The sequence below is a fragment of the Lemur catta genome, chromosome 3 (assembly GCF_020740605.2).
Source record: "Lemur catta isolate mLemCat1 chromosome 3, mLemCat1.pri, whole genome shotgun sequence".
Lineage (NCBI taxonomy): Eukaryota > Metazoa > Chordata > Mammalia > Primates > Lemuridae > Lemur > Lemur catta.
In genome coordinates, this window is record NC_059130.1 from 66214546 (window position 1) to 66242303 (window position 27758).

A 27758-nucleotide genomic window follows, 5' to 3' on the forward strand; every position below is an offset into this window, starting at 1 on the left:
GCTGGTCTTGTGAAATGAGTTTGGAAGTGTTCCTTCTTGAGATTTTGGGAAGAGTTTGAGAAAGATTGGTATTAGTTCTTCTTTAAATGTTTGGTAGAATTCAGCAATGAAGCCATCAGGCTTTTCTTTGGGAAACTTAAACCATTATTCTGTTAAAAAATTTATAGATGTTTCTATGTATTATATTGGCTAATTTTTTTCTAACTAGATTATATTTTTACCTTTAGGATTTTTTTTTCATTCAGAGCCATCTAAGTAAAAAGTTACTCCGACATTTTCCAGTTTAAAAAAAAGTGTGTGTGTGTGATTTTAATGGATAGTGGATCTAGTCTAAAAACAATGACAAGCATTCTTTTACAAAATGTTATCAGGCACAACATAGGAGACATAGGAATGTGTTTAAGATAATGGGAGTGAACTGATACTACAAAATGCTTATTGAACTATTTTGAGGTGTGGTAAGCCTTAACTGAAACATATTTATATTCACAAGTAAACAGATATTCAGCAAGGTTAGCAATCCAGGGAATGGGTTCAGAACATAGGGATGTTGGAACTGTCTATTCTCACATAGCTTACTAGAAATACTACTTCTGATACATGACAGATAATTTTGCTTTCTGGGTTTCTGAATATTTAAAAAATCTCAAAGAATTTTTTAGACAATGTATCATAGTTACACATTATTTTTGCACCTTTGTATTTAGTTGTTTCATTCCTTCATCTCACTTGTGAATTGCAGTTTCTTCTCTAATATTAGTAATTCCTAATCCATTTCTTTTTAAGATTGATATAGCATAGTGGTTTTCAAATCTAGCTGTCCATTAGAATCACTTTGGATATTTTAAAAATATATGAATGTGGCCAGGCAGGCACGGTGGCTCTTGCCTGTAATCCCAGCACTTTGGGAGGCCGAGGCAGGAGGATTGCTTGAGACCAGGAGTTGGAGACCAGCCTGGGCAACATAGGAAGACCTCATCTCTACAAAAAATTTAAAAATTAGCTGGATGTGGTGACACATACCTGTAGTCTTAGCTACTCCAGGGGGTTGAGATGGGAGCATCGCATGATCCCAAGAGTTTGAGGTTGCAGTGAGCTATGATCACCACATTGCACTCCAGCCTGGGTGACAGAGCAAGACCCTGTCTCTTGGGGAGGTGGTGGGGAATGAATGCCTAGTCCTGCCCCACAGAATCGAATTTAATAAATCTGTGAAGCCTCAGTCATCTCTTTTACTTTTTTAAATAACTTTTCAAGTGATTCCAGTGTTCAGGCAGGGTTGGAAACCATTGCTAACATACTGAATAATTGGAAATCCATCCAAAGGTTTTAATGCTGGGAGTAAGTTTTTGTTTTTTGAATGATTCAACTTAAAAAGGGAAATTTTAGTCTGGTTTTTCAATTAAAATATTTGTGCTATGAATTTATTTAGTTTTAGGGGAAAAGCTTTGAATCTGTATTTTTTTCTTTTTTTCTTGACCCTTTAAAGTGAGTGCTAGTCTTTAACTTAGTATCTAATAAGATGTCTTCTGACATTTGTTAAGCATAATTCCATTATAATCTATTGCAATAAAAAAAATTCTTTTGCAGGAAAGAAGAATTTTAAAGTGGCATTCTAAAAAGTATATGTAAGCAATACTTTTATAGAAATATGTTTTGCACATTTATCATATTTTTATTAATTTGGTCTTAAATTTTAAATAGTAACTAGTAGACATATATCTGTAATTTAGCAGATGTAGTTTTCTTTTATCTTAATATATGTAAATCTTCATGTGCGGAAAGCTAATAGAAAAATATATTTTATAATAATTTTTTGTTAATGATTTTAAATTTTATTTTCAGTTCTCACAGGTTATATTACATAGTATAGTTTATTCTCGTAGTAGTTTAAAATCTATTTAAAACAGATCATTTTAAAACACGTTTCTAAGATCTAATCCATCTGTAGAGTAGATTTCTGTCATTGGATGTTCATCAATTCAGCAGATATCTGAGTGCCTTCTTCATGTTAATGGAGTGCTGGTTTCTGGGGATAAATGAACAGATAGGTTACCTTCTTTAACTAAACGTGTGTGTTGCAAGTAATTGTTACAAGACCATCTATATTTTTATGTGTATAAGACTTTCTGATTGATTTATTTTTCTAAAAAGTTTCCTTTTGTAAAAAGGGAGACAGGAATATAAAATGTTAGGTGTTGTCATCACTTGAAGGTCAGTGTAAAGTGATGACAAACACGAAATATTAAGTAAGCCAGCAAGAAAATTAGTGTTTACTAAGATCGTCAAGATTTTCCCCCCCTTTCTATTCAGAGTCTAATGCTGAAAAAATGGAAACCTCACATAAACTAACATTTAGTTAAGTTAATCCTAAGAGTTTGAGAAAAAAAATTTTATAAAGGTCAGATAATGTATTGGCAGTGAGTGCTGGGTGAGCTTGGAATGTGTGTGCTGTGGCAGCACCCTGTTCACAGGCAGATGTAGTTTATCTCCGTGGTCACAGTCCCAGGTTTTACTAATTAAGTAATTTAAAACTGTCTTAAAGATAGAGTGAAAAGATTGCAGTACTCTGTTAATCATGCTTATAAATCCTGTAAAAGCAATGGTTTTGTCCGAACCTGTATCTATTTCACTTACACTTAAGTGTTCTTAAGTCTAAATGAAATCCTGGTTGATCACTGGTATTGTGATTTAGGGTTCTGAGTATTTCAGTGCTAGAGTAAATTACCTTTACTCAATGTCAGTGCTGTAGTATTATAGATTATTTAAATTTAGTTTTGTCAATCAACAGATACGCCCTCTTTGTTGCTGTTGGTTTACTCTGAATAGGTAGACAACTGATAGTTGAGAAATAAATACGTAGAAGAATATACAGAGTTCTTTGTTTCTTTTATATCTTTACTTTTTCTACACCTGCCCTTATCTGTCCTTGCTTCCTTTACTTATCTGGCTTAGATTTCCTGGTCTTTAAATGCATAGCTTTCTTGCCAACAATTTTTCCTCTGGCCAATCCCCCCCCCACCATTGCCAAAAATCACATACTTCTGTGTATTGGTACCACTGTAAATGCATGGTTTCAATTTACAGTTGGGGACCTCTCAGGTGCCCTGTTCCTTCCATGTTTTTCTAATCAGCTTTTTCTTCATGTCTATTTAAAATGTTTTTCTCTGTCATTAAGGTACCATATCCTCACTCAGCAGAGGGGTGAAACAGAACTTCAGCCAACATCTTGCTACAAAACCTAATTTATCTATATCTTTCCCCATCCTTGGTGAATGAGCATATATCACCTATTGATCATGCTCTTGGGATTCAGAGAAGCTTAGTTGGCTTCAAATCCACCCTTGAAACCTTGGTGAGGTTAGTTAACCTCCTTGAAGTTTTGTGACCTCATACATAAAAAGAGGGTAATAATACTTACAGGACTCCTGGATGTTGTAGGACTTAGCATAGTATCTTACAAGTACTAAATTTTCAATGCAAAATGATAATAATAAACAATCTTTTAGACAAGTAAATAAAGGGATCTCTTTTTCTACTGGAGGCCAAACCTTCTGCCAGTGAGTTGGGTCTCATCCCCTCTTGTTTCAGGGACCTTGTTCTTTTTTTATTTTTACCCTTATTTTTCAAAATCAACCTTTCTGGTGCCTTGTTCCCCATCGGCATTTAAGCATGCATAAATCTTCCCTGATTTAAAAAATCTTTTTATACCCCTTTTACTTTTGCAACTACTGTTCTACTTACCTTTCTTCCATTCACAGCTAAATTTCTTGAACAAATTGATTGTATTTTCTGTTTCTTTTGTTCATCTTTCACATACTCCTAAACCACTGAAATCTAGTTTTGACTCTCATCATTCCACTGAAGTGACTTACCAGCGATTTCCTTGTATGAAGTCCAGTGGAGACATCTCATTGTTTTACCTCAGATTTTTCATTAGCAGTTGGTTTTGTAGGCCATACGCTTCTTCCTGAAACACTTTTTCAGTTTGTATGATATTTGTCTGGACCTGGGGTAGGAAAGCTTTTCATGTTGGAAGGCCTCATTAATTTAGCTGTAATCAAATAAGGTCACAGTCAAGAAACTTCAGTTAGATGTACTTAAAAATGTACATTATTTTGTAAAAATCTAACTACTGTGTACTTAATTTCAAAAAAAGAAAACTATTAATTTTGAAGTTAACTTTTAATGACTTTGTTGTGTCTGCTTTTTGTTGGGAAGCATTTGAATATTTGATTGCAGCATGGAGGTCCGAAGTTTCAGTTCATTCTCTAGATGGGTGTCACTCATTTGTGACCTTAAGGGCATCTTGATTTGGGTTAGGTAGGAGAATATAGATTCGTAGGAATAAGTGGTTGAAAAGCAAGAAAGCATTTTTTGGGCATGTTGCCGAAGGCATGGGTATTCTTACTACATTTTTCTTTCTTAGCATAGAACAATGACTTTAAAATTTCATCTACTGACAGCTCAGTCAGTTCCATCTGTAGTTCTTTAGGCCTTGGTGATATCAACTAGGTGAGGCTGAAATGCTAATTTGAGTGTGATGTCATGATTCTCAGTGAACCCATTGTATTCTCTAATCAATAGGTCTGTAACACCTGCGTATTCGTAAAGTGATTCACATATATCATCCTGCTCATCAATGACCTTTGCTAATTGGGGAAAATATTCATACAAAATTTCCCCTTGAAGAAGTGTTTTCAAAAAAATACCTTTTTTTTGAAATGGTTGTGGGGTTTTTTGCCACATATCATGTATGGACTTAGTTTTCCCTTGCAAAGAAATGTTCAAGTTGTTTTGATTTGACATGGTATCACACACAAATGCCACATTCCTATGGAAATCTTCTTTCAATAATTCACATTGCTGATTCTGTTCTCACAGAGACAAAATTTTGGCTAACACCTGCCCTGTGATAGCCAACACACTTTAGAATGATACAGGAAATCCACATCGAATACCTCATCTTTCAATTTTAGCATGTTAAGAAACTGAGGATGCCGTGTTCCATTTGCACAAATATAGTTAACAATACTTATAACTTATTGCAAAGTGTCACTTAAAATAGTAGCTTTAGCACAGAGATTTTGCCGATGGGAGATGCAGTCAAAAGAAATGAGAGCATTTGTATCTGTTAATACTTTTTTTTTTTTTAAATCTGTGCAATAAATCCTTCTGTTTTCCTGTCATGGAAAGCGCACCGTCTGTGTGTACACTCATTAAATTTACCAAATTTAGTCCAACTTCATGACATTTATCTTGAAAGTTGTTGAAAACATCTATTCCCTGTTTTCTGTTCACAGGAGTGCCCAAAGCGAGTGACTCTTTGTAGCAAAGAAAATCTTTTGTTACGACCCGAATAAAGTATAAAACCTGTGCCTAGTCAGTAGTATCAGTTGATTCATCCAAAGTGATTGAATAATATATATTTTCCTTTTGAAGTATTGCATGAAGTTCTGTTAAGTTGAAGGCTAATTCATGCTGATTATCAGTTATGGTTCTCCTTGAAAGAGGCAGTTGTTTGTATTTTGAAACGTGATCAGGGTCTAAGCATCCTACAACTCTGACAATGCATTCTTTCACAATTTCTACATCACTGAATGGCTTCTGTTTTTTCCCATGTATATAAGCTACTTTATAAGTTGCTTCAGTGGCATTATTTCCAGTTCTTATTGCTGCTTGAAAGAATTGTCTTTGCTTTTGCTTTTCATCTTTTAATTTCTGCAGTACAACCTTTAATACCTTCCCTCTAATTTAAAATATTTGTGGTCCTTATGAGTGTTATAATGCTGATGAGCATTAAATTTCTTTAATGTTGATATTGCAGTATCATAAAGCAAGCAAATCATCTTATCTTTAGCAGACAAGATAATACTGCAGTTCCTGATCATTAACAAATCTGTTTTTTTCCTTTAGCATTTTATTGGCCTTCTTTGATATGATGGGCTGTTAAGCAGACAGTATTAAAAAATACTGTTGAGCTGTGCAACTATTCACAAATTCCACTTCAGACAGAAACACAGTGCACCATTTTCAAAAGCTGATAATAGACTGGTATACTCAATTCCCTTAAACTTTCACCAACCAGCCTTGTGCAGTGCCAGTCAGGAGGGGGAAGTTAGAACTAAATCATGAGCGTAGTAGCCGTCAATTTAGCCCTTATGGCTTGCTAATGTTCTGATTGTGCCAGTCAATCTGGGAGGATTATTTTGTTGAAACTTATTTTATTTTTTGCTATATAAAGGATGAACAAAAATGCATTAATAAAAATAAAAGGATTTTATTCTGTAAATTACTGTAATGTTCTATAAATTTTGAATTCAGTCAAAAGGCCGCAGTTAAGGACCTAGAAGGCCACATGTAGCCTTAAGGCCGCAGGTTCTCCACCCCTGTTCTGGACGTCACCAAGTGTTATCATAAATTTCAAGGTCACCTACTTACCTCTTTTTATCTCTATTTTCACTACCTTAGTACAGTCCATCTTTCCTCTGGGTTACTACACCCGCTCATTAAATTGGTCTCCCTCTGTAGTCTTGCTCCATTGTAATCCATTCTCCTTGTTCTGACATAAGCGATCTTTGTAATTTGCAAAATTTTTGTTATTCTCCAGCTTAAAACTCCTTAGGAGGTCCTGTCTTGGCTTTATGGGGCCCTGTGTAATTGACTGATTTCTTCTCTTGAGCTTCAACCAAACCTCTTTCTGGTTTTAAGTGCTGTACTTTGGTTAGAAGCATTTCAGCCCATGGGAGCTGAGAAAGGGCCACTTGAGCCTAGGAGACCACCCTGGACAAAAGTGAGAACACTGTCTTACTAAAGTATCAAAAATAAAAATAATATTGGGTGAACTGAAAAAAAAAAAAAAAAAAACAGCGTTTCAGCATCGGCGTGGTGTCCCTTCTGTTTGGAACAACCCCACAACTCCTTGCCTTTTGCCAGCTAATTCTCTGTCTCTTTTCTGGTCCCGGTTGAACTTCTTTTGGGAAGCTATCCCAGACCCTGAAAGATTTTTGTTTGATGCCCTCCTGCATTGTGTGCTTATTTCTTTATAGTATTTAACACCTCATATTGTAATTGTCTTTTTACTTATTTGTGTTACCCCCTTGACTGATAGATACCTCTGTTAGGAAAAAGCCCTTGTCTGTTTGGTTCACCATTATATCCTCAGTGCTTAATGCAGTACTTTAAGCCTAATAGGTAAATGATTAATGAATAAATGACTGAGACCTTGCTGGTTCTCTAAGTGTTTGGAACACGAAAAATGATGTTAAAAATTATACTTTAACATCAGAATATAGAAATATACATATGGCTTTATTTAAGCCTTCCTTTCTCTTTAAATCAGACCAAGTGACTAATTTTTTGTTACAGATTTTAAACCACATAAACAAAAATGATCACAGACAAGGAATAATACAACTTTGCTGTCATACTTGATTTTTTTTTTTTTAAGTTTCATAGAGATAGCTAGTCTAGATAGCTTCTAAATACTAAGGTAGACTCTGGAAAGAGAAATCCGATAAGCTTTGTAATAGGCCGTGGAAAGAGCTATATTTTCAGGATTGTTGATGAAACCTTCATGCAAAAGAAAATACCCTTTGAATCATATTAGAAAACATACTTCTTTCAGAGAGCTAAACATGTAGAGAATATACGTAATGAAGACTTTTGGTGAGGGGCAAGTGTTTTATACAATTGTTTGAGGTTGTTCAAACTCCTTTTTAATTATTTACCGTGATTAAGATACATTTAATTTTTTAAAATAATATCTCCTGGTACTCTTCGTTCTCTGCCTTTGTATTCTGTTATTGGATTAATATTTGTACTAGTGGATGAATAGGAGCAAAAGAGTTGTTAAATGGACTAGTTTTATTACTGGTTTTGCTATATTTAAAAGTAAGGCAGGAAGTTGAGGCCTCATGTTAGGTTTTGGGTCATTTGACTGTTAGCTGTTAGGCTAACTCTCAGTGTATAAAATCTAAGCTAGGTAATCCAGATAAATTAGGATCTGTAACTAATCATATTATGGAAAGAATTCTAGGTAGGAATCTCCCACCAGTACTTAACCCTTCTATCTTTTGATTTACATATGTCATTGGTAAAGTGGTAACAATACCTATTTCAAAGGGTTTTTGATCAAGAATGAGTATGGGTGGGCATGGTGGCTGGTGCCTGTAGACCCAGTTACTTCGGAGGCTGAGGCCGGATGATCACTTGAGCCCAGGGGTTCAAGATTGCAGTGAGCTATGATCGTCCCACTATACTCAGCCTGGGTAACAGAGCAAGACACCATCTCTTTAAAAAATAAAAAAAATTTAAAAAAGGTAAATACGATTACGTTTGTGAACATAACTAATATATACTCAGTAAATATTTGTGTAATGAGAGTATAAGTAGGGCAATAATAACTGTACAAACAATAAAATTAATAGTATAATGAGTAATATTATAAGGTAGCAATAGCTATAGAAGAATTTTTTAAGTTTTTACTTGATCTTGCAATTTTAAAATTTTATATAAATCTAGCCCTTACCAGATGTTCATATACCTAAATACTACTTTTACCATTCATTTAAATACTGTTTAAAAACCACTGTGCTATGAATACTTAAGTTGCTCTAATACGACTCTGTAAGAGAATTGCCATTACTAAATTGAAGGAACTATTGTTCTTGAATTTTTTCTCCCTCCAGCCTCCTCGTCAGAATGTATTGAGTATATATTAACTATGCCAGATATAATAATGCCTATTTTAATGTCACTACTCTACTTAAAGCACTAAAATTGAAAGAATAGAACTGTGCTTATTTAATAGCTTGTTATATAACTGTAGTAGGTCTGGAGATTAGATTTATTTGACAAAGTTTTTACAATATTGGAAGTGCTTTAGCAACTATCACTCTTAAGCAAAATAGAGATGGTATCTAAAAAGGTGTTTTGAATAAATCTCCCTGTTGAGCATAGGTAGCAGCTGAAAATTATTTGTAAACTGATAAGTTCTAGAACCGTTGGAATGATCTCTTTATGTAGTAAAATTTAACCAGAAATAAATGGCAGTAAGTTTGCCACCATAAAAAGTTTGATTTTATTAATAAATTAATCAGTTGGGATCTCTTAAATTCTGGTATGTCAACTGGTGGGGTCTTATAAACATAACTAACTACTTGCCCACTTACTATCCCAAGATAAAGCAATAGTAGCTACAAAGAAGGTTGAGAAGTTTGTTTATATTTACAGTTAACCCTTGATCAACACAGGTTTGAACTGTGTGGATCCACTTAAAACATGGATTTTCTTTTGCCTTTGCGGTCCTTGAGATAGCAAGACCCGCCACTCCTCTTCCTTCTTCCTTTCAGCCTACTTAACATGGAGACAATAAGGATGAAGATCTTTATGATGATCTATTTCCACTTGGTGAATAGTAAATATATTTTCTCTTCCTTATGATTTCCTTTTCTCTAGCATACTGTATTGTAAGAATACTATATGTAATACATGTAACATTATAAAATGTGTTAATCACCTATTTATGTTACTGGTAAGGCTTCCAGTCAGTAGGATATTATTAGTTAAGTTTTTGGAAAGTCAAAAGTTGTATTAAGGCTGGGCGCGGTGGCTCACGCCTGTAATCCTAGCCCTCTGGGAGGCCGAGGCGGGTGGATCGCTCGAGGTCAGGAGTTCGAGACCAGCCTGAGCAAGAGCAAGACCCTGTGTCTACTAAAAAATAAAAAGAAATTATCTGGCCAACTAAAAATATATATAGAAAAAATTAGCCGGGCATGGTGGCGCATGCCTGTAGTCCCAGCTACCAGGGAGGCTGAGGCAGTAGGATCGCTTAAGCCCAGGAGTTTGAGGTTGCTGTGAGCTAGGCTGATGCCACGGCACTCACTCTAGCCTGGGCAACAAAGCGAGACTCTGTCTCAAAAAAAAAAAAAAAGTTTAACTGTGTAGGGGTGAAGGGGGTATCTGTGCTCCTAACCCCTGCATTGTTCAAGGGTCAACTCTTTTTTTTTTTTTTTTTTTTTTGAGACAGTCTCAACTCTGTTGTCCAGGCTAGAGTTCCATGGCATCAGCGTAGCTCACAACAACCTCCAACTCCTGGGCTCAAGCAATCCTTCTACCTTAGCCTCCTGAGTAGCTGGGACTACAGGCACACACCAGCACACCTGGCTAATTTTTTCTGTATATATTTTTAGATGTCCAGCTAATTTCTTTATATATATTTTAGTAGATATGGGGTCTTGCTCTTGCTCAGGCTGGTCTTGCGCTCAGACGATCCGCCTGCCTTGGCCTCCCAGAGTGCTAGGATTACAGGCGTGAGCCACTGTGCCCAGCCTCAAGTCTTTATTTATTAAAAAAGAAACTTTTTAAAACAATAGTTTTAGATTTATAGAAAAATCTCAAACATATTACAGAGCGTTCTCATATGCCCCCCTACCCAATTTCTCCTATTATTATCCTACATTTGTATACTCTTATTTGTTATAATTCATGAATCAATATTAGTATATTATAATTAAATAAAGTCTATACTTAATTGAGTTCCTTCGTTTTTAACTAATTTCCTTTTAATGTTCCAGAATTCCATATAGGGATGCATTTAGTTTTCATGTCTTCTTAGGCCCCTCTTGGCTGGAGCAATTTCTCAGACTTCTTGTTGATGACCTGAGTGGTTCTAAGGGGCATTAGTGAGGTATTATTGATGCCTCTCAATTTGAATTTGTCTGAGGTTTTCCACATGATTAGACCAACATTATGGGTTTTTGGGAGGAAGACCACAGGAGTAAAATGCCATTTTTATCATATCATACTAAGGGCACATGCTATCAATAAGATTCATTGGTGTTGACATTGACCATGATCACCTGACTGAGATGGTATTTGTCAAGTTTCTTCACTGTAAGATTATTCTTTTTTCTTTCCCTTCTATAGTGTATTCTTTGGCAGGAAGTCACTATGCACAGACCACACTTAAGGTTAGAAATTGTGTTCCGCATCCTTAATGGCAGAGTATCTACATAAATTATTTGAAATTCTTCTGTATGGGAAATTTTTCCTCTTTTTCCTGGTTTATTTATATCAATATGGACTCGTTACTTATGTTATACTTTGGTTTATAGTGCTGTCCTACTTTATTTTTGCTCATATTGTTCCAGCTTTGGCTGTTGGGAATCTTTATTAGGTCCTGTGTCCCTTTGACGTACTCCCATGGAGGTGGTGTCTTTTTTTGTTGTTGTTTTTGTTTCTTGAGCACTTTCTTACTTTCTGGCATTACAAAATACTTCACGCTCACTTTGTATATTTCCTATCTTATTCCTAGAATCAGCCATCTATCCAAGGAAGCCCAGTTCCCTTTATTGGAGAATGGTATTAGAAAAGTAAGATTTGGTTGCTAAATGTGCTTATTGCTAATGGGATGTTATTGCTTTTATTTAGCTGTCTCAGCTAACAGAGCAAGAAAATATGTGTGTGTACTAACCCATATATGTACACACACACGTCTGTAAACATTATTTTATATATTATCATCCATATCTATACTGAGCTAAGCATGAGTTCATTTGATGACTCCAACTCTAATCCATTACCACATGGATCATTCTAGCCTCTTCCCCTTGTTTATCTGTAAGTTCTCACTCTAACAGTGGCAAAACAGGGGCCATCCATCACCCATTTATTTAGTTATTTAATTCCATTATGTATGGACATCGGTATCAGAATTTTAAAATCATATCCCTGTGGGAAAGAACTGTATCAACTAGAATACAGTGCATATGTGTAGTTCCTCTTGCATTTAGTCTTACAGAGGCTTTCATTTCCGAAGTTGCTTAGGTTAGCACCTTTTCCTTCTATCCACTCAGTGAGGTTGTTTCACACAATTGTAATACGGTTAGATTTTTTTGCTGCTATGATCCCCTGAACTTCTAAATGACTTTTTAAAGATCTGCATACATTAAGGTTCATTTTTTGTGCTTAAAAGGTTTATGGGTTTTGATAAATGTGTGATGTTATATATCCAACATTATAGTATCATACAGAATAGTTTCACTGGTCTAAAAAATAAATTTCCTTGGCTTCATGTATTTAACTCTCTTCCTTCCCTGCTAAACTTCTGGAAACTACTGATCTTTGTAATGTCTTTTGCCTTTTACAAATTATCGTATACTTAGAATCATACAGTATTAGCCTTTTAGACTAAAGAAATTTGCCTTTTAAATGCTCTTTTCTAGTATCTTTAGAAACTTTGTTTTGGAATAACTTTGATGGAAGTCTAGTCCAAACTCCAACCTAATATGTCACTTCTCTAGACTGTCCTTTGATGGTAGTCATTCAGTATATGTTCTACTTTATCTAGATCTAGGAAACTCACTACTTTATCAAATAGCATACCATTGTTCCTGTTAATTTGACAGAAAGTCTTTAGTTGTTGTTAAGCCTCAGATTCCTCCCTAGAACTTTTTGCTCAATGATTTGAGTTTGAATTTGGGATGACTTGAAACAGATCTATTCCCTTTTCTACATAGCAGGCTCTCATATCTTGAAAACAATTTTACTATGTCCTTTTGCCAGGAAACTTTCAACTTGCTGCTTTTCAGAACCCTAGTTAGTTAACAACTTCATTCTGTGTGGTCAGAATGTAATCTTATACATTAGCTACATAGCTTTCTGTTTCTAATAGAATGTGGTTTCTATTGCCATTTTCATCTCTCTCAAGTTTATCTTTTTTTTTTTTTTTTTAAAGAGATAGGGTCTCACTCTGTTGCCCAAGCTGGAGTGCAATGGCCTTGAACTCCTGGGCTTAAGCAATCCTTCTTTCTGAGCCTCCTGAGTAGCTGGGACTACAGATATATGCCACCATGCCTAGCTAGTTTTTCAAATTGTTTGTAGAGACAGAGTCTTGCAATGTTGCCCAGTTTGGTCTCAAACTCCTGGCCTCACGTGATCCTCTTGCCTCAACCTTCCAAAGTGTTGGGATTACCAGCATGAGGCGCTGTACCTGGCCTCAAGTTTTTCCTATACATTGGACCATATTAGCCTTAAATGCAAATGTTTGCTTGTGTCATCGTTATTCAAATCTTGCATTTGTTCCCTATTGCATTAGAGTGGTACTTCTTTATTTAGAATGTCCTTTGGAATAATCTGTGGAGTTTTTAAATAAAATATAATGCTCTACCTCCTGGGGATTCTGGAATTGGAAAGAGTTTAGAGACTTTCCTATTTTTTTTCTTTTTTTAACCTTGTCTGTTTTTACTTGCTCTTTTAAGATGCTCCCAGAGACTCTCCTATTTTATGGAAGAGGAAACTGGGAGCCTGTGATATTGACCACAGCTTGTCTTGTTTGAATGGGACTAGAAATCCGAATCTCTTGATCCCATCATTTCTGTAGCTTTTTCTATTAGTTATTTAATGATTTTCATTTTGTGGTCTCAGCTTGCCTTCATGGCTGTAATTTCTCTGTACTATCAGCATTCTCTCAACTTTTATCACACTTAATCTTCCTATGTGTTTTCACTTGCACTGTTCTACCTGAAATGTCTTAACCTCATTTTGCCTTTCCTGTTGAAATCCTTCAATCCTACTCTTCAGGATTCATCTTGATTTTGACTTCTTATATGATTCATTGCTTGTAACTCCCAGAAATGATCACTTTCTTCATAACATGCTTATGCATTCATCATAGTTAGTCACATTTTACATATATGTTTTCCTCAGTAGTACATCTATATTAATCATACTTCTAGCAAATTTTAGGATTTGACTAAGAACTTTGTAAGCTTTCGTATTTTTCAGTATTTGCAACATACACATGCACATCCTCTTAACTAAATTGCAGTTAAAGGCAGGGCTGCATGTTGGTTATACTTCTGTCTTTCAGAATGGGTAATGTAATGGTATGTGCAATGAGTGTACTTGGTGAGCATTTAAATGGGTTCATACAAGTTCAAGCTGATTATTATGTGCTTTTTGAGCAGGCATTTCACACTTTTACTTCATATTGAACTTCTGATCAGCTGGGAGGACCACAGTTTTGTTTGCCTGTTAAGGCAAGTTCATGCTATCCTATACTTGTCTGGTGGTTTTGTGGTTCAGTGCCAGATTTTTTGTTTATGTGATTAAGTTTTATCTTGTTATTGGTCTAGTATTCTAGCTTGCTTTTTATTTTTTAATATTGATTATTTTCATCTACAGTATTTGCTATCCTTCTCAGCTTCATGTCATCCATGAATTTGGTAAGTTTGCATTTTATGTGTCCATATAAGTCTTAAGTGTCAAGAGGGGTTAGCATACTTAAAGAGCTTCCAAATGTCGTATATACCATTAAAACAATGCCCTGAATATGGTTGTTTAGCCAATGAAAAGTTATCCATCTGTATAACTACTCAGCTCTTATTTTCTTTTATGGCTTTTGTTTTCATCTGTATGAATACTTTCTATGTTTCTTGAACCTTACTTTGCTATGTGACAATATTAAAGAAGTAGAAATACAGCTTTCCTTTCAAGGACCACACAATATAATAAATAAAATATGACATTCATTTTAGAAACTAGAGGGATAGGTGTGCCTAAAAAATTTTGCCCTCAGGAAGTATACTATTTAATGACCTAGGGAACAGCCAGTCCCTTTAGAAACTGCAACCATTATATTCCTGGTAATTTCCACTTAGAAATAACTTCTGTGAGAGAAAAGCTGTTAGTGCCTCTAACTGTGAAGCAAAGGAAACTTATTTTATAGGTCTTTTTAAATATCTTCCTCTCTGAGGGCACTTACTTTGCATACGTCTAGCCATGGGCAGAACTGACAAACTTAGGTCTCAGATATGATTTTTTTTTTTTTTTTTTTTTTTTTTTTTTTTGAGACACAGTCTCACTCTGTTACCTGGGCTGGAGTGCTGTGGCGTTAGCCTAGCTCACAGCAACCTCGAACTCCTGGGCTCAGGTGATCCTCCTGCCTCAGCCTCCCACGTAGCTGGGATTACAGGCATGTGCCACCATAGCCAGATAATTTTTTCTATATATTTTAAGTTGTCCAGCTAATTTCTTTCTATATTTTTAGTAGAGACGGGGTCTTGCTCTTGCTCAGGCTGGTCTCGAACTCCTGAGCTCAAACAATCCGCCTGTCTCGGCCTCCCAAAGTGCTAGGATTACAGGTGTGAGCCACCACACCCGGCCTCAGATATGATTTTGAATGAAATAAAACAGAGACTAATCCTGTGTTTATATATACGATATAAACTACATCTATTTATAACTCAGGAAGAATGTATAGTAATGAGTGACCAGAGTGGAACAAATGTCTATTAATCCTAGAATGTTTCTCTAAGAAAAAAACTTTTGCAATCACCTATCCTCATTTTAAAGCTGAAGAGGCTGAGGCCCAAGGTTTAATAACTTGAATAAAGTTAGTTGCTGATAGAGCTGGGATGTGGAGTCTTAAGTGAATCCAAGTTCTAAAAGAGTAGAAATGATCTCTCTATAACATTTTCTTCCTAGAAAACCTACTTTCCCTTTAAAAAAACTTGTACACTGCCCACATACATATAAGAGTAATGAAATATTTACATGCAGTTATAATTATGAAATCAAACAGCCTATAATTGCATAACCACTATCCAAGTTATGAAATAAAATATTGACAGCACTCCAAAAGTCTCCTGTAGATAGTTTCAGTTATACCTCACCCCTGTCCTCTTCTCACAGGTAACCCACTATTTCACTTTTGAGAAAAATCATTCTTTGCTGTTTTAAAAGGTTTTAACCACCTGTGTGTGTAACCCTAAACAATACAGTTTAGTTTTTCATGCTTTTAGACCATACTGCATGTACTCTTATACATTATGTTTGTGATATTCATCTGTGTTGATGTAAATAGATGTCTATTTTCATTGCTGTATAATATTCTATTTACCTATACCATAGTTTAAGTATTTTGATTAGATGGACATCTATGTAATGTCCTGGTTTGAGTTGTTCGTAGTTTGGGATTGTTATGAGTAAGGCTGCTGTGAACATATGTCTCCTACTGTGTATATTCAAGAGTTTCTTGAGGTTACATACCCAGGTATGGGATATCTGGGTCTTGGAGTATATACATCTTTAGCCTTACTAAATATATTCTAGCCCACTCTGAGAGAGCTCTTTATTTTCTGTTCACCCTTATTCCTAGGATACAGTCCTTCAGGATCTCAATCCAAAGCCTAGATTGGTTTCCCAGGGACTCTACCGTAGACTTCAACTTTGATCCTCTACGGTTTGAAGCACTGCTCACCCCTCAGTCTCCTCTGGAATCAATAAATTGCTGGGCCCCCCAAACATGCTTTGTCTCTCTGATTTCCATCTTGTGGATGTTGAAGTAGTAATACCTCACAATTTTGTTAGCTCTTTGCTTTTAAGAACTTTAAAAAATATTTTTTCCAGCTTTTTATTGATTGTCTTTGGTGAAGAGTTTGTTATGAATTTGTCTAGTCTGTATTTTCCAGAAGTATAAATTTGTCCCCGTTGAGCTTTTAGTTTTTAATTATATTTTCAAAAATTTTATTTGCTTTCTTTTCAAAGCTACATGCTCAGTTTTTGGAGTTTGCTATTCCCTGTAAATATTTTCAAGCTCATCTTTTATTCTTACTCTTTATGTCTTGCTTGCTTGTATGCTTGATAATTCTTTAATGTGAGCTGTTCACTTTCTCTGGAAAATTATTTATGGGTTATCTTTGAGGCCTGGGATGAAGATGTATTCCTCCAGAGGGGATGGCATTTGCTTCTGTGGGTATCTTGGTGCAGGGTTGTGAGTTAGAAGGGGTTGTGTACCAGTCCAGGGCTGCTGCCTTAAACTGTAGTCATGGCTTGAGTTTTTTTTTAGCCATTCAAGTAATATGATTTTGGGCAGTAAATGTGTGTTCTTTCCTCAGTTCCCAGGCAACTTTCCTTGGGGGTGGGAGTGAGGGATAGGGTACTGGTGACTTTGTCTTTTTTCCCTGGCCAAATTCCAGAAAATTGAGCTCAAGCTTCCATGGTTCACTAGCAAGCCAAACATAGTTTTAGCGCTCCCTTTCTCTTTCCCAGTTCATTCCTTCACTTAGATTTTGGCCTGTTAATAAAACCTTAGTATCTTGCTGGTTCTTCCATACTTTTAAAATAACAAGTAAATGTGATAGGGTTTGTTGTTGTTGTTGTTCATTTTTAATTCAGGATTTTAGTTATTTTCAGTACAGGGTTGATCTTTATACCTGAAAGACATATTATTGGAAGCTGAGTTTCTGTCTTAATACAGAATATCATAAAGGGCTTTTGATCATTCTTTAATGATTTCTGGATTTTCATTGAAAGTGAATGGCAGATTATTTGTGAGTCATTGAATTTCCTATTCCCATAGAATTTTTCAGCCCTTCATGAAGGAAGGAAGAAAAAGTATCACATTATACATCTCCTATTTCACCAAATAGATAATTTTTTAAATTGTGTGTCCTGCTTACATACATTTATTTTTATGTCACCTCTGGTTGTCGTCAGTGTGTTTAATCAAGCTCAGTGTTCATAGGTTAATCAAACTGCTCTTTTCTAGTAGTAGCAAAGTATAATGAAGTGCTTCTTCATTCTTCAGCTTTTATTTAGGAAAATTATAAAACTTAGAAAATTTAAGAGAGTAGTGTGATAACTGTATACCCTTCACCTAAATTCATTAGTTGTTAACAACTTAACATTTTCTAACATGCATGTTCTCCCTTTTTCCTTATCCTCCTTCCTATCTGGCATAATATACTTTTCTTACTGCTGAGTCATTTAAAAATAGGTTGTAGACTCCTCCTGTACTTTAGCATATGTCTCCAAAAAAGAGGGACATTTCCTTGTATAACCTTAAATACCATTATTGCACCCTAGCAATTTAACATTGGTACAGTAAAATGATATAATCCACAATCTATATTGAAATTTTTCCATTTATCCACAAAAATGTCCTTTATAGCCATTTTCCCCCTTGTGGGATCTAATCCAAGATTATGCCTTATGTTTCCTTGTCATTTCTCTGTATCCTTTAGTCTAGAGCAGGGCTTGGCAAACTTTTTCTTTTTAAAGTTTTAAATTTTATTTTCTTGAAAAATGTATTATCACTACTGGCAAACTTTTTCCTAAAGGGACAGGTACTAAATATTCTAGGCTTTGCGGGTAATGTGGTTTCTATTGCAACTACTCCAGTCTGTCATTGTTGCTAGAAGGCAGCTATAGACATTATGTACAAAAATGAATGCGACTGTGTTCCAGTTGATAAAACTTTATTTATAAAAATAGGCAAGGCATAGCTTGTAGACTACTGATCTAGAATAGCTCCCAATCTTTTTTGTTTTTAGTGACACTATTTAATGACTATTTTGAACGATCAGGCCAATTTTGGGGCAGAATTTTCCCAATCAGGATTTTTAAAAATGTTTTCTCATTAGTTTTTTTAAGATTACAAATATCCATGTAATCTTAAGAGTTGTTTCCACAATAGAAATGGAAATCAGGTTTTTTGAAAAAGATTCTGGTGCAGCTGAAAATAAGATCTTTCCTTTCTTTCTCTGTCAGCATCTCCCTTCTTCCCTACCTCCCTCATCCCTCTCTCTAATGATTATTGTGTATGTAATATTACTGCCTAGAAATTGGAATAAAATTAACTTCCAGATTGCTAACTCTTTGGTATTCTCCTTCAAACATCAGGGTTTTTACATATCTGCTCTTTCATGTAAATGTTTTTATATTCACAGATGTGAATAAAGAATTCAAGAGGACTTGGATACTGAAAGGTAGTGAAAATAACTTAGATATAGACTTGAAAGGATATTTATATTGTAGCCAAAATAATTCCATAATGTAAAACCTAAAAATGTCCGTATGTTGGAGACATGTTACGTAAAATGAATGATTCTTTGCCGTAAGTAAGCTCACTATACTTAGCATTGTGTAATATTCAGCTTTAGAAATAGATAACAAGTAATTTTGATAGGTTTAATATAAAACTGTCCTTCAGGAAAAGCTGTAACTAGCATCCATGCAAAAATATGTGTAATTTTTACGGTTCTTTTTTCTTGCTTGGCTTGGTGAGTAGCAAAAGTGAAAGTAGCATGTTTTACTGGAGTGTAAGAGTTTCAGGAGTGTTAGTTTCCTTTAAATATCTGTCTGAACATTTGCGGTGATGGGTGCTATCTATCCTACCTTCTTTTATTGGTTTTGACTGAGACAAAGTTTTTATTCATATTGTGCTTTTATCAAAATTTGCTCCTGGTTTGACCCTTTATACCTTGTAAAACAAGTCTAGTTCTTTTTTCTACGTAGGTGTTTTAAATAAAGATTGAAAAGATATTCTATTGGAGGTTTTCATTTCTTGACTAAATATTCTCAGAGTCTTCAACCATTCTTCATATCACACCTCCACCGTAAATAACTGGTATGATCTTGGCAAGTTACTTAATCTGTGCTTTGCTTATCTTTATAAAAAGGATAATGATATCTGTGTCATAAATTTATTGTGAGAATTGAGTTATTACAGTTAAAATACAGCAGTGTCTAACATGTAGTACACAGTCAGTGAATGTTAGGCACTACAGTTGACTCTTGAACAACACGAGGATTAGGGACGCAGATCCCCTGAGCAGTCGAAACTTCACATATAACTTCTGACTCCCCTAGAACTTAACTGCTAATAGCCTACTGTTGACAAAAAGCCTTACTGATAACATAAATAGCCAATTAATACATATATTATATGTTATATGTATTAAATACTATATTCTTACAGTAAAGTAAGAGAAAAAATGTTGATAGGAGGAAAAAAGTATTTACTATTCATTAAGTGGAAGTGGGCCATGATAAAGGTCTTCATCTCATCTTCTCGTTGAGCAGGCTGAGGACGAGGAGGAAGTGGAGGGGTTGGTTTTGTTGTCTCAGGGATGGCAGAGGTGGAGGAAAGTCTGTGTATAAGTGGACCCACACAGTTTAATCCTGTGTTGTTCGAGGGTCGACTGTATTGTTATTTCTTATTGCATTGTTTCTCAGCCATCTTGTCTGTACGTGAACCTGTTTGTCTTTTTCAAAGCACAACTGAATGCAGTGGCAGGTGTGATCTGACTAGCCCAGAGGAATGTAATAGTCACCTTCCCAGTTCATTTGGACCAAAGTTGGGGTTTTGTTGTTTTTTTAAAAATTCATTGTGAAAAATTTGAAACATATATAAAAGTAGACAGACTTGTTTGATGGACCCCCATATACCCACCATCTATCCCCAATAACATGGCCAGTCCTGTCCCATTCACACTCCATCTAGCTCCTTTTCTTACTCTCTGGTATATAGTTCCTCTGTTATACCTAAGCTCCATGACTGATTTATCTTGAGAATTACTCAAGATTTTAGGATAATGCCTGCTTTCTTAATAAATAATTATTGAATTAATGAACAAATGAATGTTGCCTTGGATTCATGCCTGGATCAGCTTCTGTAGTTTGCTTTTGAAGGTGGAGTGAGTGAGTGGGTGGGTGGGTGAGATAGAAAATAGATTTGTTGGTATCATACTGTTTTTTTTTTTTTTAATGATTCCTTTCTTATGTGCACAGGGATATATATGTGTATATATGATACTCTTACTGATGAAATCTCTGAGTACTCTAGGAAATTCAATGTATCTGGGATAGAAGACTTGAATTCACTATTTTCTTACAGTCTTTTCATTATTCTGGGCTTTGAGACTTTAGCAGTGTTTAGGCTTTCCAATCTGATAATGATTTTGTCTTAACTAAAAAGAAGCAAAATTGGAGTTGAAGACGTATATTTCCTTTGTCACCTTTGTCGAAATTATTTTTTAAAGCCAGATTTATTATGGAATAATTTACATACAGTAAAATTGTTAATGATTTACTGGCTTCAAATAGAGGCCTTTCTTCCCAGTGTCAGTTTGCTCCAAACGTAACAAAGGACAGTTGGCTTTGTGACTATAGCACTTTTTTTTAAGCCTCAGCTCAATTTTTCATAATTGTGTTCTTACTTACACCTTGTTTTTATTATGCCTACAGCAGTATGCTGAAAGTTTAATAGATTCACAATTGTTTTTCAAGTGAAACTGAAGTGTGTAACTCCTGCCTAAAACAGGGATAGAGACACCATGGCAGTTCTTTATTTGTATTTAGATAGTGGGGTTGGAATTCTGGAGGTGAAGTATAACAGTTAAGAGTATTATAGGCCGGGCGCGGTGGCTCATGCCTGTAATCCTAGCACTCTGGGAGGCCGAGGCGGGTGGGTTGCTTGAGCTCAGGAGTTTGAGACCAGCCTGAGCAAGAGCGAGACCCCGTCTCTACTAAAAATAGAAAGAAATTATCTGGCCAAGTAAAAAATATATAGAAAAAATTAGCCAGGCATGGTGGTGCATGCCTGTAGTCCCAGCTACTCAGGAGGCTGAGGCAGTAGGATCGTTTAAGCCCAGGAGTTTGAGGTTGCTGTGAGCTAGGCTGACGCCCATGGCACTCACTCTAGCCTGGGCAACAAAGCGAGACTCTGTCTCAAAAAAAAAAAAAAAAAAAAGTATTATAGCGAGGATAGCTTCTAGCACTCAGCTCACTACCATCACCCTGAGATTGAACCTAGGTGAGCCTGCCTAGTAGAAACAGCCAGCTGAGGCAGGGTTTGTAGACTCCATACACCTCAAATGAAAAGGAGGCTTAGTGAAAGTGAGTTTAGACTTAACCTCTGTAACTTAGCCAGGAGTGCCTTAATTACAACCCTAGCTTTTGCACTCATAGTACTAATGTTTAAGTGAAGTAACTTTAGCTTGACAGGAGTCTCACCCTTCAGTGTTAGTAGTTTTACTTTAATTATTAAACATTTTATCAGGAATTAATTAACAAGAACTTGAGAACAAGAATAAGATGTTTTAGACAGGAGGCTGAGAAAGTGTCCTGATGGAGAACGTCGTGTAGCAATTACACAATGGCTGTGAACCTCAAAATTGCTTTTGTTTTACCTGATACTTCTGCTAGTTTGCTGACTTCTTAACTTAAAAGATTCAGTATACTTTTTGGTTCAACAAAACATCCATCCATTCATTTATTCATTCAGAAAATACTTATTGAGCATCTAAATGGTGGGAAGTATGTTGCATACTGGCTAAACAAAACAGTGAACAAAACAAGTATGCTTGCCAGTATACAATTTACAGTCTAGTGGAAAACAATGAAATTTATTTGAAGCCATAAAGAAAAATTGTGCTTCACTAATACTTTAAGGACTTAACTGCTTATTTTAAGGTGAACATGGAGTGACTTTTTCTTGAATCTTTTTGAAAAATGTATTTGAGCATTCAGAGCTTTTGGGTTAACATATTTTCCTGTGTATTGATATGTGAAATTAGACATTAGCGAGATAAGGTAATTTGGAGAGAGAGAGAGAGAGAATATTAATTAGAGTATGTGAACTGTAGTGAGATTTTTTTTTTTTCTTATTTCAGCATATTGTGGGAGTACAAAAGTTTAGGTTACGTATATTGCCCTTGCTCCCCTCACCCCGCTGAGTCAGAGCTTCAAACGTGTCCCTCCCCTAGACAGTGTGCATCGCACTCATTGTGTATATATACACCCATCCCCTCCCCGACCCTCATCTGCAGGGTAATGACAAGTAGTAGATTTGTGTGGGTAAACTGCATGTTCGCTGTGCTAAATGGACTCTTGTAGACATGAAAGTAAAAATGTCTTTATGGTCTTCCTTCTATAAATGCTCAATACTTAAGAATTGAATACTGGTCTTTATGTTGAGGAAAAGGAAAAATATAATAGATTTGTTGATGGAAAAGTAAATCTCTAAAATGGGGAGTGGAGTATAATAGAAAGCAAATGAAAACTGTGAGACCTAAGATCATGTTGGAATTATGTGACAGTATTCTGTGACTCTGGGCGAAAAAAGATCTCATATTCCTTATTCTAGCAGAGTGGCTGAATTTGGCGATCCCTCCTGTTGTTATGATTTTAATTATTTTTATTTAGCAGTTTCTTAATGACTTTGATTGTTAGAAAGTCAAGATGCTCTCTTATTTTCAGTACTTATTTAGGCTCAAGAATTTAAAACTTAAGATGGGGGAAAAGAAGGCTTTGCTTTCTCTAACTGATATTTTCTGACTAGGTACTTCGTAACTCAGGAAGACCTCATTTATTCCCAGTAATATGTATTACTAAACTCTTTCAGGTAACTTTTAAAAGACTGTGTGACTTAATAGTAGATCATGGCTTGAACTCAGTTTTTATTTATTGTTGTTACTAGAAAATTTTAGTGAGATATTTTTCTTTGTGTCTGTAGTTATCAGAGACTGTTACAGACGATTGCTGTACTCGAGGCTCAGCGTTCTCAAGCAGTCCAAGACCTGGAAAGTTTAGGCAGACACCAGAGAGAAGCACTAAAAAATCCCATTGGATTTGTGGAAAAACTCCAGAAGAAGGTATGTATTGAGCACTTTTAAAGATTTACTAAGATATATTTGGTAATAACTTCAGAGAATTTGTTTTATTTTTTTTATTAATACATGGTATTTACTTTTTAAAATGTTTAATTTTTTTCCTCTATAATTAATCATACTCCTTAAGGCAAGATACCACTTTCTTTTACTCCCACCAAGCACTATAAAATATACCAAGATGAGTATCTTTTATTGGATATTTGCATAGGAACTTGTCCTATTCTTTAGCCCTTTTTTTTTTCTAGCTTTTCCTGTTTACCTTCCCCATCTTTTTCAAACTCTTCTGTTTTCAGGGCTTCAGGATTAGTAAAGGTAAAAGAAAAAATACTTCAGCATTTATTAACTGCTTTTGTTCTGAGTTACTTTTTTTGCACATCAACATATTGAGATAGAAAACAATGGTAGTAAAAACAAAACAAAAAAAAAATCATTTTATTTTTTTTTGTTTGTTTGAGACAGAGTCTTGCTCTCTTGCCCAGACTGAAGTGCAATGGCATGATCACAGTTCACTGTAACCTCTAACGCTCAGGTTCAAGTGGTCCTTCTGGCTCAGCCTCCCAAGTAGCTAGGACTATAGGCACATGCCATCATCCCGACTAATTTTTTAAAAATTTTTCTGTAGAGACGGGATTTCACTAATGTTATCCATTCTGGTCTTGAACTCCTGGCCTCAACTGGCCCTCTCTACTCCACCTCCCAAAGTACTAGCCACTGTGGCTGGCCAAAAATTCTACTCTAGGCTGGGCGTGGTGGCTCACACCTGTAATCCTAGCACTCTGGGAGGCCGAGGCAGGTGGATCGCTTGAGGTCAGGAGTTTCAGACCAGCCTGAGCAAGAGCGAGACCCCGTCTCTACTAAAAATAGAAAGAAATTATCTGGCCAACTAAAATATATATAGAAAAAATTAGCCAGGCATGGTGGCGCATGCCTGTAGTCCCAGCTACTCGGGAGGCTGAGGCAGGAGGATCGCTTAAGCCCAGGAGTTTGAGGTTGCTGTGAGCTAGGCTGATGCCACGGCCCTCACTCTAGCCTGGGCAACAAAGCGAGACTCTGTCTCAAAAAAAATAAAAAGATTCTATTCTAAATGTCTTTAAGGTTATAGTAGCCAAGTCTATGAGGAAGAAGTATAAATTTTACTTAATCTTGAAATGTGTTTTTTTAAGGTGTGAAAATTCCTTATAAGTTTCTGTTTTTGTTAAACTGTTAACTTACATGTTTAACAGTTAACCATTTAAAAGTAATAAAAGTTTTCATAATAATTTTCTTGGCATGTAAATATGGAGATAATCTAGATGTACATTTGTACTGTAATAGGGAACCACTAATTGCTCAATAAATTTGAGAGTCATAACTTAATCAGCATTGTATGAAAAGACTGAAACAAAAACTATGAAAAAGAATCCTCTTCTTTGAAAAAAAAACTTGTGTAATATGACAACTTTAGTATCTTTATGAGTTACCTGTTTTTAGTGAGTTAAAAAAGTCATCTACCACGTGTCAGGGGAGCAGCCCTGTGGAGTTTATTTTATTAGACAGATTTATTGTTTGAGTTTTTCTAGCTGTATTATTTACTTGACAACCATTCCTTTCTTTTCATGCTTTCAGAAAACATTGAATATCATAATAGATATAGAATCTATATATTGATTTGTTGAAACTGTGAAGGTTTTTAGAGTCCTGTTATACTTTCTCTGTTAAAATGTGGTCCCCTTAAATGTTTATAGATTCTGCATTGCTGATGTGAAAAAGATATAGTATTTATAATGGTTATTTGTAATGGATTCAACTAAAACAGATGGTCTTAGAAAAGTAAATATTAATAAAAAAGGTATTAACCTGAATCTGATTTCATTTATATTGCTGAGTAGGCAAAAACATGAAGTTGGCATATACACTAGATTGGTATGCAGTTGGTTATTTGCTGGTTCTTCATTTCCATTTTTAGTTTAGAGCTGAATTTTTTTCCATTTTATTTCAGAAACAGGTGTGATATTGACCATCTTAAGAAGTTTTTACAAAAATATACAGAAATGTATTAAATTCAGATATTTTAATAACTATGGAAGACTTATGTTCTTTGGAAATAAATTTTTCTACTAGATTTAATTTAGAAGTTTGATTCTTCTGTTTTTCTGTGCTTACTCATACATACTTAATTTGCCTATTTTCTTTCTATTTACTGTATCAGTTAAGTTGTTGGCATGTTATCTGTTTTTTTGTTGTTGTTGTTTTTTTGTTTGTTTTTGTTTTAGTGAACATCTAAAATTCCCAGTTGAAAAGAATGAAACTTGTGGTATATATTGGTATAGAGAATGCAGGGAACATGGCTGCTTAGTTTTATTTGGTATTACTATCATTATATTTTAAAAGATACCATCTTGGCCGGGCGCGGTGGCTCACGCCTGTAATCCTAGCACTCTGGGAGGCCGAGGTGGGTGGATCGCTCCAGGTCAGGAGTTCGAGACCAGCCTGAGCAACAGCGAGACCCCGTCTCTACTAAAAAAAAAAAAAAAAAAAAAATAGAAAGAAATTATCTGGCCAACTAAAAAATATGTATAGAAAACATTAGCCAGGCATGGTGGTGCATGCCTGTAGTCCCAGCTACTCGGGAGGCTGAGGCAGGAGGATCGCTGAAGCCCAGGAGTTTGAGGTTGCTGTGAGCTAGGCTGACGCCACGGCACTCACTCTAGCCCAGGCAACAAAGCGAAACTCTGTCTCAAAAAAAAAAAAAAAAAGATACCATCTTCTGTCTAAAAGTAGCACATAGGTTTTGCCAAGTTCATTTCTTCTTTACTTATTATCATCTTGAGCATTTAGACTGTGTTATCTTAATTGACTGTATTGTCTAAATAGTGAATAGAAATATCCAGTTGATGATTATTTGGATTTGGAGTCATCTGAAAATTTGACTATAGTTGATATTTTGTTTTTGTTTGTTTTTTGCTTTTTTTCCAGGCTGATATAGGGCTTCCTTATCCACAGAGAGTTGTTCAATTACCTGAGATTGTATGGGACCAGTATACCCATAGCCTTGGGAACTTTGAAAGAGAATTTAAAAATCGTAAAAGACATACTAGGAGAGTTAAGCTAGTTTTTGATAAAGGTAAGAAACTACGTGATAAGAATTCAAGTAAAGAAATATCTATAACAATGTCTTGCTTTAATAATTCTGTACATGGTCTTGTTTTTAGTAGGTTTACCTGCTAGACCAAAAAGTCCTTCAGATCCTAAGAAGGATGGAGAGTCCCTTTCATATTCTATGTTGCCTTTGAGTGATGGTCCAGAAGGCTCAAACAGTCGTCCTCAGGTAAGCAGTATGAAATATTGGAGTAGGGAAATTTAAATTGTAGACAAAATGTTTTAACATTTTGCTGGTTCGTGTTCTTAAAATTAATGCAGCCTTTCACTGTAAGGTAATGAGGACATGAACTTTGAAGTTAAGAGAAACCTGGGTTGGAATCCCAACTTACTAGCTATAGAACTCTAGACTCGTTTATGTTAAAGTCTCCAAGCTGCAGGTGCCTTTTATATAAAATGTAATTAATATTGTCTATGTTGTAGAGTTGTTGTGAGGATTAAATGGATAGTACATGTAACGTGCCCAATACAGTGTCTGACACATAGTATTTACTCTAAAAATAACTCTGTATGTGCAGTGGGATGTGACCAGGATTTGAGTCCTGATCTTGCACTATTAGTTAGATGAACCTCAGTAGATGTGTTATTTTTCCATTCTGAACCTACAATTCCTTTTTTAAAAATGAAGTTACAGTACTATCATCTATATCACAGGATTGCTAGCAGTATAAAACTGAATGAAATAAAAGAATGTGATAGCACTTTGTAAACAATAAAAAAATGTATACATTAAAAAATAAATATAGTAAATATTTTCAAATTCATAAAAAAATTCCACAATTTGTGTACTATTTGACTATATCAAAGGGCAATCTTTATTATTTTCTGTTTGACCAAAGCCTTGTTTTATATGCAGATGATAAGAGGACGCCTATGTGATGATACCAAACCTGAAACATTTAACCAATTGTGGACAGTTGAAGAACAGGTAATAGATATTTATAAGTTGTGTAGGCTAAAAAAAAAGTAAACTGTTAACATTAGAAAATCAGTATTATGAGTCAAGTGTATGTTGTATGTGATCCCTCTTACCCATGGATTTAAAATATTTAGACTTATTTTTGTACACCTTTTTGCACACTTCAAGAAATTTAGATTTTCAGAATATATGAACTCCTGTTTGGGGATCATTTTTAAAGAAGGAACCTGAGTTTTGAGAGA

General features: G+C 35.3%; 1 protein-coding gene across 4 annotated transcripts in view; it reads left to right on the forward strand.

Annotated features, from left to right (window-relative positions):
• Positions 1-27758, forward strand: part of ZZZ3 (zinc finger ZZ-type containing 3) — a 105273-nt gene that overhangs the window by 64267 nt on the left and 13248 nt on the right. For 3 of the 4 annotated variants that reach the window (XM_045547717.1, XM_045547715.1, XM_045547716.1), the window contains 4 exons: positions 23303-23441; positions 26415-26562; positions 26651-26766; positions 27454-27525. In XM_045547717.1, coding sequence (XP_045403673.1) covers positions 23303-23441; positions 26415-26562; positions 26651-26766; positions 27454-27525 — 475 coding nt within the window. The remainder of the gene's footprint in view (positions 1-23302; positions 23442-26414; positions 26563-26650; positions 26767-27453; positions 27526-27758) is intronic. The other variant, XM_045547718.1, reaches the window with a different exon arrangement.